The 16,815-nt window shown below is 39.3% G+C and overlaps 1 protein-coding gene across 1 annotated transcript in view; it reads right to left on the reverse strand.

The window, feature by feature from the left end:
- Positions 1-268: 268 nt before the first annotated feature.
- Positions 269-16,815, reverse strand: part of GCLC (glutamate-cysteine ligase catalytic subunit) — a 50,671-nt gene continuing 34,124 nt past the window's right edge. Inside the window, exons 7-16 of the mRNA XM_043591662.1 lie at positions 14,585-14,659; positions 13,768-13,884; positions 12,599-12,737; positions 12,042-12,154; positions 11,214-11,306; positions 10,811-10,915; positions 3,693-3,774; positions 3,289-3,392; positions 3,092-3,212; positions 269-1,848 (exon numbers count right to left, since the gene is read on the reverse strand). Coding sequence (XP_043447597.1) covers positions 1,637-1,848; positions 3,092-3,212; positions 3,289-3,392; positions 3,693-3,774; positions 10,811-10,915; positions 11,214-11,306; positions 12,042-12,154; positions 12,599-12,737; positions 13,768-13,884; positions 14,585-14,659 — 1,161 coding nt within the window. The 3' untranslated portion in view covers positions 269-1,636. The remainder of the gene's footprint in view (positions 1,849-3,091; positions 3,213-3,288; positions 3,393-3,692; positions 3,775-10,810; positions 10,916-11,213; positions 11,307-12,041; positions 12,155-12,598; positions 12,738-13,767; positions 13,885-14,584; positions 14,660-16,815) is intronic.

The following is a 16,815-nucleotide window of genomic DNA, read 5'->3' on the forward strand; positions in this document are numbered from 1 at the left end:
ACAGCTCCCGGTCGGGCTTATTGATTCAGTCCTTGGTCTCCAGCTTCGAGTGCCCACAGCACCTAGGTGACCCAGTATTGCTCCGTGTGACCAGCCTGAAAGCCGCTTCCAGTGGTTCTTTCAGCCATTGAGCAAGTCCCTCCCCTTTGAGAGCAGGCTTCTTTCTAAAGACATCTGAGGACTGAAACAAGTAACCGTCACAGAAGATCTGGGCTAATTCTGATCCCCATCATGCTGCAGTTAGTTGTGGAACTCACACATTCAAGAGTTTTCAGAATGCTAATTCCATGTTTTATTTCCTCATACCACATTTAGTTCATCTGCCTTTTTACATCCTGATTTACACAAGCAAACTGCAAATGAAAAAACAGGCATTCTTTAATCCTCCAAAATACATGTATGAAACATAGCACAAACCCTAGTATTTATACATACACAGGCTTAGCTGAAGCAGCTTTATCGCAATTTGTTAAAATTAGCATTACAGTTTAAGTGTTTAGGCCTAGAAAGGTTTGCATCATCTACTATACATAGTTATTTCAGAAGCAGTTAGGACTTAACTAATTGGGGAAAAAAACCTTTAACAGAATGCACTAATGACAATTGTGTAAACTTAAATTATTTATAATTAAACATGTAGGGTCCTGATTCACAAAACTTAGTGCACATCATGATTCATTTATGATTTTCACAGAGAAGATAAGCATTATGTAGAATATTCCCTTGGTAAAATCTAGAATGGTTTTTGGAAGAATGTCAATATGCTTACTGGAAACCAGATAAAGAGTAACAGAACAAAAATTTCAGAAACTGCATTTGGTTTGAAAATGTAAGTAGATAGCAGCAATCTGAATCCCCATGGGCCACAACACAAGGGCTGGTGCCATTGCTGACATTACTCTTGGTGTGTACAGGAGGACAAACAATTCTGCCCTTTAAAAAACAAACAAAATCACTTTCCCTAATCACCACAGGTGAACTAGGGATACCAGTCTCCTAATGCCTAAATCAGCAAATTTAAAGAAAAAAAAGTACCTTCAGTTCAATGGACTTTAGAGGTGAAAGCTTGAGGGAGGGTGACCAACCTATTAACTATTCCAATTATAAAAGAAACAACATAGATTACCCTTGAAGCATTTCAATGGATTCAATAGTGATTTTAACTATACAACAAAGGAGACGACTCAGAGAATTCACAAGGCCACCTGTTTTTAAAATGAAGGGATAAATTTCAGTGAATCAGGTCCCTGGTAAAGGCTTTAAAAAAACCAAAAATTTACAGTAAACGCCTTCAACTCTGGAATGCAGGTATAGTACAGTCACCAGTACGTTACATTTACAAAACTGTTTAGTCAATAGGTGTTCCAGAGGAAGAAAATGTACAAGCCAGTTCACAGTGACTTTAGATACAAGGTTATTAAAATACGTTGTTAATCATAAAAATACTTTACTATGTACACGTACACTGTATAAACTCTAGATTTACCTACTGAAGGGAAGCCTCTAAATCCATTTCAGGCCGAGCGGCCCAAGACACAGGGCTGTTCTGGAACTTGATCTTCATACTACTCATGGGCAGAGCATCACACGGTCAGTTTTCAATAAAACAGCAATGTGTTTTTCCTTCTACAGAAGGTCAGTTGGAAGGGTCCGTTTTACTTCCACTGTATTTTACTTTCCTAAACGCTGGTCCAAGTAACTCCGGACACTCACACAATTCGTCTGCAATTTGGTTACACTTTAAGATGAGGCTATAGTTCATTTCATCAGTGATTACACTGTCTCCCTTATAGTCAGGATGGTTTGAGATAAACTCTCTCATCCATCGGGCAACTGTCATTAGTTCTCCTGGGGGGAAAAAATTAAGACAACATAAGAGAAGTGTGTTTGTTTTGTTTTGTTAACTTGCCACTTAATGACCAGCATAAACACAATCCTGAAGAAAAATCAGTATGACCTCCTGGTGTACCCACCAGAGGGTGGGGAGAAAGGTTTTCCAGAAGAATTACTCCAGGGGAAGAATTTTAGGTTGCAGGCAGGTAACTAGAACACATGCATCCCAAGGTTAGATGCACCCACTTGGGGACACAGCCACCTCTTCAGAAATGGGGAGCCACTAGCATGTCACAAAGACGAGGACTAGAGCTAACACTGCCTGCTGTGTGACAGGCAAGCTGGGGAGTGAGCAGATCAAAGTTCTCAGACAAGGGGACATTTTCTTTTCATTCTGTCTATACGAGAAGATGGTCTTAACTAGGGTGGTAATCATTTCACAATATATGTAAATCAAGCCGTCATGCTGTGTACCTTAAACTCACACAGGGATCCATGTCCATTATTCCTCAAAAAAAACTGGAAAGAAATCAAAAAAGGGAACTAACACATGTACTGGAGCACATGTCCTCCTGTTTAGCTGAAGAGCTGCGACTGGTGCAGGCACTGTAGGGTATGGAGGTCCCAGAACCATCTTTGATCAAAGAGGTGAAAAAAATAAGGAATAGTTAAGAATGAAGGGAGAGATTGGCAGATACATCATCTTTGGAGTGTGTATCCTTTGAGACTCCAGGAAGTTTATGGAAGCCTCAAGTGAAATGTAGATGACATTGTTATTCTTATTCACAGCTGACAGTTCCCTTGTGCTGGGCCCTTGGTAGGCATGGTTGGTCAATGTGATCTCAAAACAAAAAAGAGGATTCTGGGGTGCTCACTGTATGCAAGGTGGCTGAAGAAGCAGACATCGTGGCTGTCACTTATTTAACCTAGAGTTACTTAGCCCTATAGAGCTGTTGATGATGATGTCCAACAAATACAGCTTCCCATAAATGACTAAAAGGCAATTTAGATACTGTATTTCATTGTCCAAGATGCCATCAACTTAAAGATGCACCACTGCTTTATGAACTAGTAAGACAAAAAAGTTCTTATAATTAAAATGTCAATGATTATAAGGTGTCTCCTGCAGAGACCTCAATGTGAAAAATACACTGATAAAATATGGTATATTTGAAAAGACTACATTAAGAAACAATATTGTAAGATTTTGAGATTCTGCCTCCATTAAGATTTCAAACAAAAGCAAAGGATACCATACCAGATGCTCTCTTCTTAATTAGCTTTAGGTAGTTCAGAATACTACATCTAGTGTCCACATCCACCTCCATGTTTTCAAGGTAAGAGTTCAGAATCGGGATCAGCCCAGGAAACACACCCTCCTAGGAGAAGCGGGACACATAATTAGTGCCCTGCCCACTGGTGCAGGTGGTGAGGTGCAATGGGCAGGGCGTCTACCTTCCCGTTGATGATGGTGTCTATGCTCATCAGGGTGTAGTCCTCCGTGGTCAGTTCCGAGGTGTTCTGGACCTTCCCGTAGCCATCCACCACAGTGTTCCCACCTGCCAGATGAAAGGATGGAGGAGCTTTAGGGGCTTGTGAAAGCCTAGAGTGGGTGACCCTGGGGTGCCTGGCTGGCTCAGTAGGGTCAACATCCGACTCTTGATTTCAGCGCAGGTCATGATCTCAGGGTTCATGGGATCGAGCCCCATGTTGGACTTGGTGCTAACAGCCCAGGGCCAGCTTGGGATTCTCTCTCCCCCTCTGTTTGCCCCTCCCTGGCTGGCACCACTTCTCTCAAGATAAACACTTAGAAAATAAAAATAAAATGAGTGACCCTAGAAATCCAAGAGAATGAATACCTTTGCAAATATCTTTCCTGAAATAAAACATTCCCCGCAAGACAGCATCTCGTTTCTGTGCAACTTTCATGTTTTCATCAACCTAAGGGAGAAAAATAATCACGGCTACATCAGAACATTCTTCATCCAACAGAGAAGGGGTGGTGCCTTCCTTGCTTTTGCAATTAAGACTCACCCCCTCAGAATTCTACTTTCACCTTCAATGCTTTCTGGTTGGAACAAGAGACTTCACTTTTTTGTAGGGCCTGGGTCATTCCAACACAGATTAGTATGTGCTTTTTAGTAAGAATGAGAAAACTTTAAGAGAAGTTTACTTTAAAAAAAATCACAACAAAAACTTAAATTCACATAGGCTGTCTGCATTTCAAAATACCTTTGTGACTGAACCTTGTAAGAAATCTGTGGAGGGCAGGTGGTTGGTTCTCTTCACACAGCACAGTGACTCACACAAGATGCCAGGGTTACAAAAAGCAAAAGAACCCAGAGAACTTCTGGCTCAGTGCTATGCCTTCCCTACCACTAGGGTTTTGCTTTCCTCACTGGTGAGGAAAGGAAAAGAGTTGATAGGTAGTCAGATCTGGAATAAGATTAGTCCTCTAAGAACAGAGGGTCACCAGTATGTTTAGCGCTCTAAGAAGAGAGGGTTCAATCAGGTAGTTCTGGCCACATCAACTATTCATGAGCCCCAATATTTTCTTTAAGAAGTACATACCCAGAAGACTGCTAGGTCATGTGGTATGCCCAGGCCACACACCAGACCAGTTAAATCGGAGCTTTTGACTATGGGTCCCGAGTATCAGTGTCTTTATTTTCTATCAAAGCATCGGTGACACATAATGTTATGTTAGTTTCCAGTGTACAACACAGTGATGCAACAACTGTTGTGCTGTGTTCACTGCAAGTATAGCTCCCGTCTGTCACCATATGATACTATTACAGTATCATTGACTATATTCTCTATGCTTCTATCTTTCATCCCGGTGACTTATCCCATAACTGGAGCCTATACCTCCCACTGTCCTTCCCCATTTACTCACTTCCCCACTCCCTCCCCTTTGGCAACCATCAGTTCTCTGTATTTATGGGTCTGTTTTTTGTTCATTTTGCTTTTTTGGATTCCACACAGAAATGAAATCATAAGGTATTTGTCTTTCTCTGATTTAGGGATAATACTCTCTAGGTCCATCCACATTGTTGCAAATGGCAAGACCTCATTCTTTTTTATGGCTGAGCAATATTCCATTGTATATGTATATACCACATCTTTAATCCATCTATTGGGCACTTGAATTGCATCTGTATCTTGGCTACTGTAAATAATACTGCAATAAACATAGTAGGGGTATGTATCTTTTTGAATTAATATTTTCATGTTCTTTGGGTAAATACCCAACAGTTGAATTAACTGAATCATATGGTAATTCTATTTTTAATTTTTTGAGGAACCTCCATACTGTTTTCCATAGTGGCTGCACCAATTTGCATTCCCACCAAGAGTGCACAAGGGTTCCTTTTTCTCCACATCCTTGCCAACATTGTTATTTCTTGTCTTTTTAATTCTAGCCATTTGACAGGGGTAAAGTGGTATCTCACTGTGGTTTTCATTTGTATTTCCCTGATAATTAGTGATGCTGAAGAATTTTTCATGTCTGTTGGCCATCTGTATGTCTTCTTTGGAAAGATGTCTATTCAGGTCCTCTGTCCATTTTTTAATCAGATAGATTTGAAGTGGGTGTTTTTTTTTTTTCTTTTTAAGTTTATTTATCTTGAAAGAGAGCAAGGAAGAGCGCACACAAGCAGGAGAGGCAGGGTGAGAGGGAGAGAGAGAGAATCCCAAGCAGGCTCTGCACTGTCAGCACAGAGCCTGATGTGGGGCTCGATCCCATGAACTGTGAGATCACAACCTGAGCGAAAAATCAAGAGTTAGACACTTAACCGATTGAGCCACCCAGGCACCCCTCTTTTGGTGAGATTTTTAAATATATTTTGGATATTAAACCCTTATCACATATATCATTTGCAGATATATTCCCCTATTCAGTAGGTTGCCTTTTTGTTTTGCTGATGACTTTTTTTTCTATGCAAAAGCTTTTTATTTTGAGGTAATCCCAATAGTTGTCTTTGGCTTTTCTTTGCCAGAGGAGACAAATCTAGACAAATATTGCTAACAGTACATGTCAAAGATTAATACTTATGCTTTCTTCTGAGTTTTATGGTTTCAGGTCTCACATTTAGGTCTTTAATCCTTGTTGAGCTGATTTTTGTGTATAAGGTAAGAAATTCCAGTTTTCCCAACACCGTTTGTTGAGAAGACTGCCTTTTCCTGTATATTCTTGTCTCTTTTTTTGTCATAGATTGCATAAGAATGGGTTTATTTTGGACCTCTCTATTCTGTTCCATTCACCTATATGTCTATTTTTGGGCCAGTATACCTTACTGTTTCAATTACAATAGCTTTGTAATATGTCATCTTGGAATCTGGAATTGTGTTACCTCCAGCTTTGCTCTTTCTCAAGACTGTTTTGGCTATTTGGGGGAAGTTGTTTTTTTTTTTTTTTTTTTTTTTTTTGGTTTGGTTTGGTTTGGTTCCATACAATTCTAGGGTTATTCTAGTTCTATGAAAAATACTGTTGGTATTTTGATAGGGGTTTATTGAATCTGCAGGTTGCTATGGGTAGTAGAGATATTTTAACAATATTCTTCCAGTCCATAAGCCTGGTATGTCTTTCTATTTCTTAGTGTCATCTTCAATTTCTTCCATCAAGAGTATAGGTTTTTCACCTCCTTGGCTAAGTTTATTTCTAGATATTTTATTTTTTTTGGTTTAACTGAATATAAAATTGTTTTCTTTCTGCTACTTGGTTATTAGTGTATAGAAATGCAACAGACTTTGTATCCTGCAGCTTTACTGAAATCATTTATTATTTCAAATAGGTTTTTCTGGTGGGCTCTTTAGAGTTTTCTACATAGTATCATGTCATCTGCAAATAATGAGTTTTACTCATTCATTACCAATTCAAATGCCTTTGATTTCTTTTTCTTGTCAACTATTAGGACTAGGAGGACTTCCAGGACTATGTTGACTAAGTCTTGTTCCTGATCTTAGAGGAAAAGCTCTCAATTTTTCATCACCAACTAAGATATTAGCTGTGGATTTTCCATACATGGCCTTTACTATGTTGAGGTATGTTCCCCCTCAACCCACTTTACTGGGAGTGTTCATGAATGGATGTTGAATTTTGTCCAATTTTTTTTTCCTGTATCTACTAAAATAAAGATTTTTATTGTTCTCTGTTAATGTGGTCTATCACATTAATTAATTTGCAACTACTGAACCAGCCTGCATCCCCAGAATAAATCTCACTTGATTGTGGTGAATGATCCTTTCAATACGTTGTTGAATATAATTTGCTAATATTTTGTTGAGAACTTTCAGATTTTGTTCATCAAAAGGTATGAGCCTACAGTATCTTCACCTGGTTTTGATAATATAATGTATTCGGAAGCTCTCCTTCCTCTTCTATTTTTTGGAACAGTTTGAGGAGAACAAGTATGAACTCTTCCTTAAATGTTTGGTAGAATTCACCTGTAAATCCATCTGGTCCTGGACTTCTGAGTTTTTGCATTACCAATTCAATGCCATTAGTAGTATTTGGTCTGTTCACATTTTCTAGCTCTTCCTGATAGAGTTTTGGAAGATTCTGTTTCTAGGAATGTATTCCATTTCTTCTTGGTTGTCCAATTTGTTGGCATGTAATTTTCTGTTGTAGTCTCTCATAGTCCTTTCTGTGATGTCAGCTGTTACTTCTCATTTTCTCTTTTACTTACTTGTGTCCTTTTTCTTGAGGAATCTAAAGGTGTTTAAATTTCATTTATTTTTTGAAGAGCCAGTTCTTGTTTCATTGATCTTTTCTATTTTTTTAGTGTCCATTTAATTTATTTCTGCTCTGCTCCTTCCTCCTTCTAACTTCGGGCTTTGTTCTCCTTTTTTCTAGGCCATTTAGATGTAAGGCTCTTTGAAATTTTTGTTTCTTGAGGTAGGCCTGCATTGCTGTGAATTTCCTTCTTATAACTTTTCCTCCTTTTCACTCTGTCCCCCAAATTTGGACCATTGTGTAATTTCATTTTCATTTGTCTCCACGTACAAAAACATCTTTATTGTCAATTCTTTATTTTTCCAATGACTTTTTAAGACCCTTAAAGTAGAGCTTTTAAAGTAGTACTTTATTTCCCATAATGAAATTTTAGGAGAATCTTAACATGTACAAGTTAAAGGGTCTTGTTGAACTAGATGGATAGTGCCAAGTCTTTGATTACTGAGCCTGTCTCCCATACTCAATTTCTGTTGTCATGTTTAAGATACATGACATTCTGAATAATCTAGACACTTCTAGAAACATATCCAAATAACAGTCTAAAATTCCATCATGGCTACAAATGGATTTTCTTTTCTAAAATTTTTTCTTAGCCTTGATCAAAGTTCATAAAGGACTATTTTAATTTTTGCTTTTCTGAATTTCTCTTACAAGTATACTGTACTACTGCACTTCAGATTCTCAGTTTGACTGCTTAGGTTTACTTTAGTCTTTTATTCTCATTCTCTGATCATATGGCCTGTCAGTTAGTGAGTAACAGACAAGGCACTCTAAGTGATTTACCTCCATGAATCCCACATGTTCTTACAACAGCCGTGTAGCCCACTTCTACACATGCAAATGGAGGCACGGTGATGGTAGCACCTTTGCTCAGCTTAAAAAGCCAGTAAGGAATACAAGTGATTTATGAATTTAATGCTCATAATGCAGCCACATCAGAGACACCACACTACAGTGCCTTTAAATTCTTTCATGCTCCTTAAGAAATGTCTGCTATAGTTAAAGGAATAACAACAACAAAACTCTAACATTATCTTGGAAGAATACAGAAAACTGCTTTCTCTATTTCATTTAATACTTAATTCTCAAATTTTGTTATTAGTTTCTTATTTCTACTATCTCTTTAAAGGTTATTACCTAGCCCTTTGTTTTCCACACTTGTCCTTGTTTTAGGTAGGCAAACACCCTACTTATGCTGTTACTTTCTATCATCTGTTTTAGCTTTTTAGTAGAATAGTCTATTCAAATTTGTTTTTATCTTACTTTCATCATTTTATGTTCTCTGGGCTATACTGTCTTACCACTCTGAATGTGGTTAGTCCCACCCCAAATTTTTGTTCATTAGCACTGGGAAGTTCTTCGTTCTTTTCCCATCCTTTTAAACTAGCAGGTTAGAGGTAAAAAATCTTACTTCTATACTATTAGTTTTTCTTGCTTTGTTATGAAATTCTCTAAATGTCAAGCATTAAAGGATACCTACTATAAATCTCCTTCCACTTTCCCCTCAGTTGGTAAGAGTTCTGGCATGCTTTTAGCTCTAATAATCTATTGAGGAATAGCCTGGATTTTGAAGTTTGGGAATAGAATTGTTTTCTTTACCTCTATGGATTCTGTGAACTTTTCTCCATCTCTTAGCATTTGATGTTGTAGATGAGGAAGGAGATCAACTAGTTTCTTTTCCTCTTGGTAGCTATCCAATCTGAATTCTCTCTCCTGTTCAAATGGTTGATTTCCTTCTTTAGGATTCAGAAATTCCTAGATTTGGGTTCTTTAAATAGTTGTTTCACCCTTAATGGACTCTTTCAGTCAGAGAAATTTCTATTTCTCTGATTACTGGATCCCATTTTTTATATAGATCATTTCTCCTAAGTATTACAAACATTCAACTTTCCAGAGCAATTCTCCATGTTTCAGTTTTTCCATAATTTCCGTTTCTTTGTCATTCTGAGATAAATCTCAATTTGGTTTCCCAAATCATTAACTAGGATCTTCAGTAACATGGGCTCTACTGGTGAATATATGAAGTTTTAAAAGTGTAGCTTTTTTTAAGAACTCTTCTCCAAATGCTCTCTGGTCCATACGCTTGCTTATTTTACACACATGACTCTTCTCTAGAATTTTTTCAAGGGCACTAATTAGCATTTAAGAATTCTTCCGTTTTTCTTTAATTAACTAGTTCACTGAGGAGAAGGCATTCTGTAAACCCAGCTGGGCCCTTTAAGGCTATTAAAAGTTACCCATTTTCTATGGACTTTCAGACATCTATTCATACTTGTTAACAAAGGCTTAGGCAGGTAGCTTACAGGGAATTTTCCTTATATGGGCTGATCCCTCTTGGCAGGGACACCCATATGGGCAAATGGACTCACACAATTCTGTGGCTTACTTTTGGCCTGGGCATTCAGAGCAGGCAGAGATAGGCTGATGGCCAAAACTTCCCTCAGGGTGTGTGGGCGGGACAAGTCCCACCTGATGGAGGGAGTAGGCAGTGAGGTGGGATCAGATGCTGAGTTAGGCATTTATTTCTTTCTTCCATGCTTGCTCTGACAGGGCTGCTATCCTTCTCCTTTCTCTGGAAATAAAACCTCAGCAGAACCCTCACTGGGCCCAACCACCTTTCCCAGACACTTTCTGTGGCCAGAGACCGAGTGGCCCCAGAACCAAAGGTTTCTAGTTAGTTAGCTGCTGCCTCATGGCCTGAAATTGTTCCAAGGCTTTGCTGGGAAACTGCTTCCAGAGAGCTCCTTTTTTGGTTTTGTTGGGCTGAAGCTGATTAACTATTAGTTGTTTTTCTGATAGTCCCATCTACATTGTCCAGAAACACCTCCAGTTTATTCCACCGACGTGACCCTTCCCTGTAGTTATACATTGCCCTCTCAGTTTTAAGATGGTCACTAAAGTGGCATTTGGGGGAAAATGAAATCAATATGTGGATTCTAACCATCACCCTGAATTGAAAGCCTCTATAAAAGTGGTTATTCAAAAGCAACCCCAAATCTCTTTCAAATGGGCAAAGGAGCTAGTGTTAGCACTTTGTTTTTGAGGAATCTCCACCAGTGCAGTACCAAAATCTACAGCCTAAGCTTAGGTTTAAAAGGAAAAGAGAATAGAGTGGAGGGAGAAGAATCTTATTCTAAATGGTGAAAATTCAAAATGAGGTCAGATTTAAAATATTATATGTAAACGAGCCATAGATAATCCATAGATACCTAGACTGATCACTGCCCTCAAACACATTCTTACCTTTGATAGTGGAATGAGAAAATCCAGTTTGTATGAAAGGATCACTCTTGTAAGCAGCACCACAAACACCACATATGCAGAGTTCTCAAAGTCTGTTAACTGAACCTACACAAGCAGGAACCCAGAAAAGTTATGGACCAACCACATAAACATGCTCTTCCCTACAGGCCCCTCCTCAGATCATGTCATTCCCAAGCCAGCTCCGACTTCCCCCACCCAGGGCTTGAAGCCCTCTGCCCACAATCTCTTCTCAGAAATCAATCCACCTTAGCTTTTAGACCTGCTTTTATCAAGCACAAACTTGATTTGAATGTCCTTCCAAGAACCTTTGAGAAGAGCATCAGAAGGGTGATGGGCAGAGGACGGGTATATTTAAGTCACTTCCTGCCCAAGTGTATCTTACCTCCATGGGTCGGAATTCTACTCTCCATCCAATGTCAGAGTTTGGAGGAGGGGGCTTAAATCTCATTGTCTGCCAATTTGTGGACTGAATGTTCTATATAAAATCAAACAAACGGAAAATAAAACCAATTTTCCATATGTCCAGTAAAATATTAAGATGGTTTGGTCTTTATTAAGGGATGATTATTCACTGTTAATACCAAGTACTCTTTAATTTACAAATACAAAAAGGTACCATTTGAGATTTTCTTGGTGTGTGACCTGTTAGGTAAACAAACATTTAACAAAAGTTGGGTGATATGCTGGCAGCACAGAAATAACTGAAGCCATCTTTTCATGTGTCATGTTTGAATTTTTCACGTTTATGCAAGCAAGAGAAAATATTGAAAAAAATGCAGAACCAGAGATATAACCAGTCAGAATCCTAAAATAGGGTACTTTAAACCAACTTAAAATTTCTTAATTCTTTACTGCACTAGATAATGAAAGGCATAGGACATTTCTCCTATTACTAGCTGTACACAGGTACAGAAAATGACCTCCATCTTGGTTAGTGAAGTGAAATGCATTTAAAACAGAGGAGATGGGGCGCCTGGATGGCTCAGTCAGTTAAGCGTCTGACTTCGGCTCAGGTCATGATCTCGTGGTTCAATAGTTCAAGCCCCACGTCAGGCTCTGTGCTGACAGCTCAGATCCTAGAGCCTACTTCAGATTCTGTGTGTGTGTGTGTGTGTGTGTGTTTGTCTCTCTCTCTCTGCCCCTCACCTGCTCACACTCTGTCTCTCTCCCAAAAACAAACAAACATTAAAAAAAAAATTAGAGGAGATACCTCAAAATGGTCTGATTCATTGGCATCATCCAAGTGTATTTTCTCTTCAAATAGAGTCAGTGGGTCTCTGATGAAGAGATGAGCGACATGCTGAGCCAGGAGATGATCAATGCCTGTCAAGAGATTACACAGGACTCCCATCAAAGCTGTAGGCTCCACCGTGTCTACGTCCAGTCAGGAGACAGGACAGCTCAGCAGGTGTGAAGAGAGGGCACTGAGAAGCTTAGGAAGTGGCTGGTTAGTTCGGTCTCTGTATGTCACCCACAGTTTTATTCTACAGACCCTGAGCACACGCCAGAGTTTTATTTGCTACTTACACAATGCCTGGTTGGGGCACTGGTGTGGACCTAGATACAGACCTCCAAAGTAAGTTCCTTTGCTAAAAGCCAAGAAGATCTCAGAATTAGAAACTTGAAACTTTAGGAACAGGCAGCCAAATAAGACAAGTTATAGACTTCACACCAGGAACAGAAACCAGGGGTCGGCAAAGAGTTGTAAAGAATTTTGAAGAACTAAAGGTGTACAATCAAATCTGGAGAACACGAGTGGCTACTCACCTTCCTGCAGCAGCTGTTCGTAGATTTCTTTATCAATTGTCAAGTCGATGTCATTGTATTTCTCCCCACACTCAGATAAATAACTGTCTATTGAATCATATCGGGATTTACTGATCCTATAGCTATTGTTCTTCAGTGGCTAAAATTGAAAAAAATATAAATGAATGCCATAGAAAATAAGCTCTGGAAATAAACTAATGCCCCAAATAGTTCGACTAAAATGATTTTTTATATATAACAGTTACATACAAATGTCCAACCTTAAGATCCTCAAATAAGTTAATCCTGAGAAGTTATTAGGGAAAATTATGTTTTTAACAATTTTGGAAGTAATTTAAGTAGCTGTTCTGATAGGATTTAAATATACTTTTTTTTCTTTTAATTCTTCCTAAGCTAAGAAAATAAATGCAAAGTTTAGAAGCAAACCTATTAATGTAAAACGAAGCTATTAAGATCATTTCTCCTTTACAGTTTCTCTCTCCTTCGGCAACCTGCTGAACAACGTACGAACGCTTACAGCAAGATGAGAGCAGTGGTATTGCAGTCCTGGTGGAGAACATCCAGGGTGCTCGAGAGGGCTTTACAAATCGTGCCCCGGTCCCAGTTCTGGAGATACTGGTGTATTAGATCGAAAATGGGCCTGGGGGACTAGTTTTAATCATGTCCATAGGTGGTTCTGATGCACACTCCAGCTTGGGAGAGGTGCACAGTCATATAAAACAAGAGGCACTAACCTACCCTTATTAGGTAAACCTAACCCCTTTCAATGCGGCAAAATAATCTTTGACAACAGATTCCACAGCAGAAATCTTCATATACAAAATATTCATGTAGCACCAAAAAGCCTTCTGGTAGTAGCAGCCCATCAGCACGGACTTCCAAAATATAGAAAAATAGCACTACTAGTTTTAGAAGAGGATGAAACAAATACAAATTTCATCAACAAGTGATGAAACCTCCTCACCCAAACCAAATCGTGTTTCCCACGTATTCACCCAACACAAACACTAGGACATCAAAGACAGGTTGATAACCTGTCAATTTCTTCCCATATGTGACTAACCCACTCAAGACAAAAATTTAAGGGAGACTTTCAAAATGGCAAATAGTTACAATAACCCCATTTTACCTGCTTGATTTAAAAGGCTATTAAGGAAAATCACTCCCACCTCCAGTCCTCTCTCCTCCCGAGTTCTATCATCTACAGATGCAGAAATCACTCCCCAGCGACAATCAATGTCTGACACATAGCCTCGGTAAAAAGGAGACGCAGCACTCAAAGCCATCTAAAAACAAACAAGAGTCAGCACCTGCAGGTTCAAAGTGTCACATACAAGGTGAGAAAAGCACCATGCAGTTATCTCTGGTCTAGAACAATCAGTTTATGCAACCCCTATGGAGTTATACTCCATCTGTCTGTACCTGCCTTCTCACAGTCAAAGACACCAGAAGAGACTCAAGTTCTTGGATTTGATGCATTTGAATTTTTTAAAAATGTTTTTATTTACTTTTGAGACAGAGACAGAGCATGAGCAGAGGAGGGGCAGAGAGAGAGAGAGGGAGACACAGAATCCGAAGCAGGCTCCAGGCTCTGAACTGTCAGCACAGACCCTGACGCGGGGCTCAAACTCACTGACCGTGAGACCATGACCTGAGCCGAAGTCGGAAGCCTAACCGACTGAGCCACCCAGGCGCTCCGGATTTGATGCATTTTAAATCATCCCCTCTCTCATATGAGAATGTGAAGGATGGGAGGGGGAAATGGCTGCAATCAAACTTAACACTTTAACCCTCAAATGTCTTACTAGCAACAGTAAACTCTTACAGCTTAGAGTCTTAGTCCATTAGCTCTGAATGTATATTATTTATGTCAGTTCATTTCTGAATGAAGTCTTACGTGAACTTCAATAGCACATGGTCAGCAAATTCTGCACAAGCACCCTCTAGACAAAGAAGCGTTTAAAGTAAGATGTCATTTCTACTTACGACAATTGGACAGATGGTGGCCAGCTGATCATAAAGGTATCTGGCCTCAGATATGCTGCAGGCTTGGAACGTTACCTGTTTAAGAATTGTAAGTTATTAACAACAACAAATCATGAACATCCTTCCCAAAGATTACTCTGACCAGGAAGATGGCTGGAAAAGGGACCACGGTTACTCCATTGCTAATAACATTTAATACAGAATGTTTTTAAAAAGTTGTCATGGTTGAATTTTGCCAAAATATGGTATTTCACCATGTTCACAACTAATATAAACAACCATTTCCTAAGTTAAGATTGAAATGTCAGGAAAAAAAAGTAAGACACTCGAGAAATAATGAGTTCAGCAAGGCATTTCCTCTTGTGCTGGCTCATTTCCCTCTATAGCTTTCCATTCACTTCAGTTATAGCTGAAGGGTTATATAAATTTGGGTACAAAAGCGTGGGTTTCAAAGTTCCCTGGCAGCAGTATAAAGTATAGCTTGGAACAGGACATAACTAGAGGAAGAGAGAGTTAGTTAAAATACTGCAACTAACCTGGAAGAACCAAGCACGGCTGGTGCAAGGGGCACACCCAAGTCCAAGCAGCCCCTGGGGGCCGGTGGGGTACAGATAACAAAAGTGTGACTTGAGTTTTGGCTTGGGTGTTCCTACGACAGACAGTGAGCAGAGGCACCAAGACACGATGGGCGTAAAAGGCCAGGAGCAGATAAAGAAGCCCTTTAAAGAGGTGGGGTCTCCAGGGCTGATGCCCAGAAGAAAAGTCTGGGGGTGGAGAAATAGGGAGAAGGCTCAGGTCACGTTCTGAAGATGGACAGGGAGCCCACGTAAGAGGGGCAAGCAGAACACTTAAGAGTAAGGCAGAGAAAAAACATCACATGACTGATTAGCACAAATCTAAAAACAATTACCCGAAAGAAACCAAAAAGGTTCTGCCTGCCTTGGGGTGAGGAGCAGTGGAAGGAAGGGACTGGGAACACAAATCATGACTGTGTTAGCACATCCGTATAAACTGCCAACTGGGAACAGCTTTCATGTCCTCTGTTATTTAACAATGAAAATTTTGAATTTCGTGTTGGTACAGGAGGTGATTTATGAGCTTAATCCTTGAGGAAGCAGCTGAGCGAATATGTTTATTGTTATAATCCCAACCAGGTATTTCCCATAGTTCTAGCCAGGTCTCAGAGGAACTTCTGTTCGAGACTCACAGCCTACCTGCAGAATTCTATTGACATCAGGGTGGTAACTAATTACAGAAAATAATTATTTAGACAACTTGCTGTAATTTCTGTTAATGATTCAATGCTGTATTTTAATTCAAATGTACTGGCAATTAATCAGTCACTACCAACTAATTCATCATAGACATCAAGGAATAAGCTTATCAAAGGTTAAAATAAAGATTAAGAGGGACTGGTAATTAGGTCACTCTTAACCAAAACAAGGGCAGTTTCTGCAATGTGGTGAGAACTCAGGAATCACCTTGTGCAAGGGAAGTATAAAATGGCAAGTGAGAAAACAGAAGACAGTAAGCTGAGTATTTAGACCCTTCTGAGCTGGGAATCCCCACGAAAATGTGAGTTCTCTGAGGGCAGGGATGGGCCCTGCTGTTCTCTATTCCAAATGTGAAGTAAAGTGACACTTACCTGGTGCTTAATAAGCATTTGTTAAATGAATTTGTGTATCTTGAAGGAAAGAGGGTGCTAAAGAGGAGACTACGGGGGAGTAAAGAAGTTTTATTTTCATAAAATGGTGAGATACTTAAAAAATAGGGACTCTAGAGGCCACATTCAGATGGACGGAGATTAAAAATACCTCAATGTTCCCCAAGTGTTTTGACTGCTGAATTCTTCTGAATATGCATCCCTTAGTTTGTTTAGATCCTTTTTTGTTACTCTTGAGGTATAGTAGTGTGTGTGTTATTTCTATCTTTAAATAGATACAATGTAAGTGTTTTCTCTCCAGTTTTTTGACTGGCTTCTCTTAGACAGCCTGGTATATACTAGGCAACTCATAGGGAAATCTAGGGGTAAAGTATCCTTAAGAAAATTAGCACCTGGAACTCAATAGTTAAGTTACAACAGTGAAGTGACTTAGTTATTCTAAATCTATTTAGTAACTGGCTTCAGTACTCTAGAGCTATCTTCAAATCAAACAGGACTATGGTTAATGGCTTTAGTGGGGAAAGGAAAACAAAGAATTCTTATGCCTTAAAGTATGAATATTCAGGTT

The sequence above is a fragment of the Prionailurus bengalensis genome, chromosome B2 (genome assembly GCF_016509475.1).
Source record: "Prionailurus bengalensis isolate Pbe53 chromosome B2, Fcat_Pben_1.1_paternal_pri, whole genome shotgun sequence".
Taxonomy (NCBI): Eukaryota; Metazoa; Chordata; class Mammalia; order Carnivora; family Felidae; genus Prionailurus; species Prionailurus bengalensis.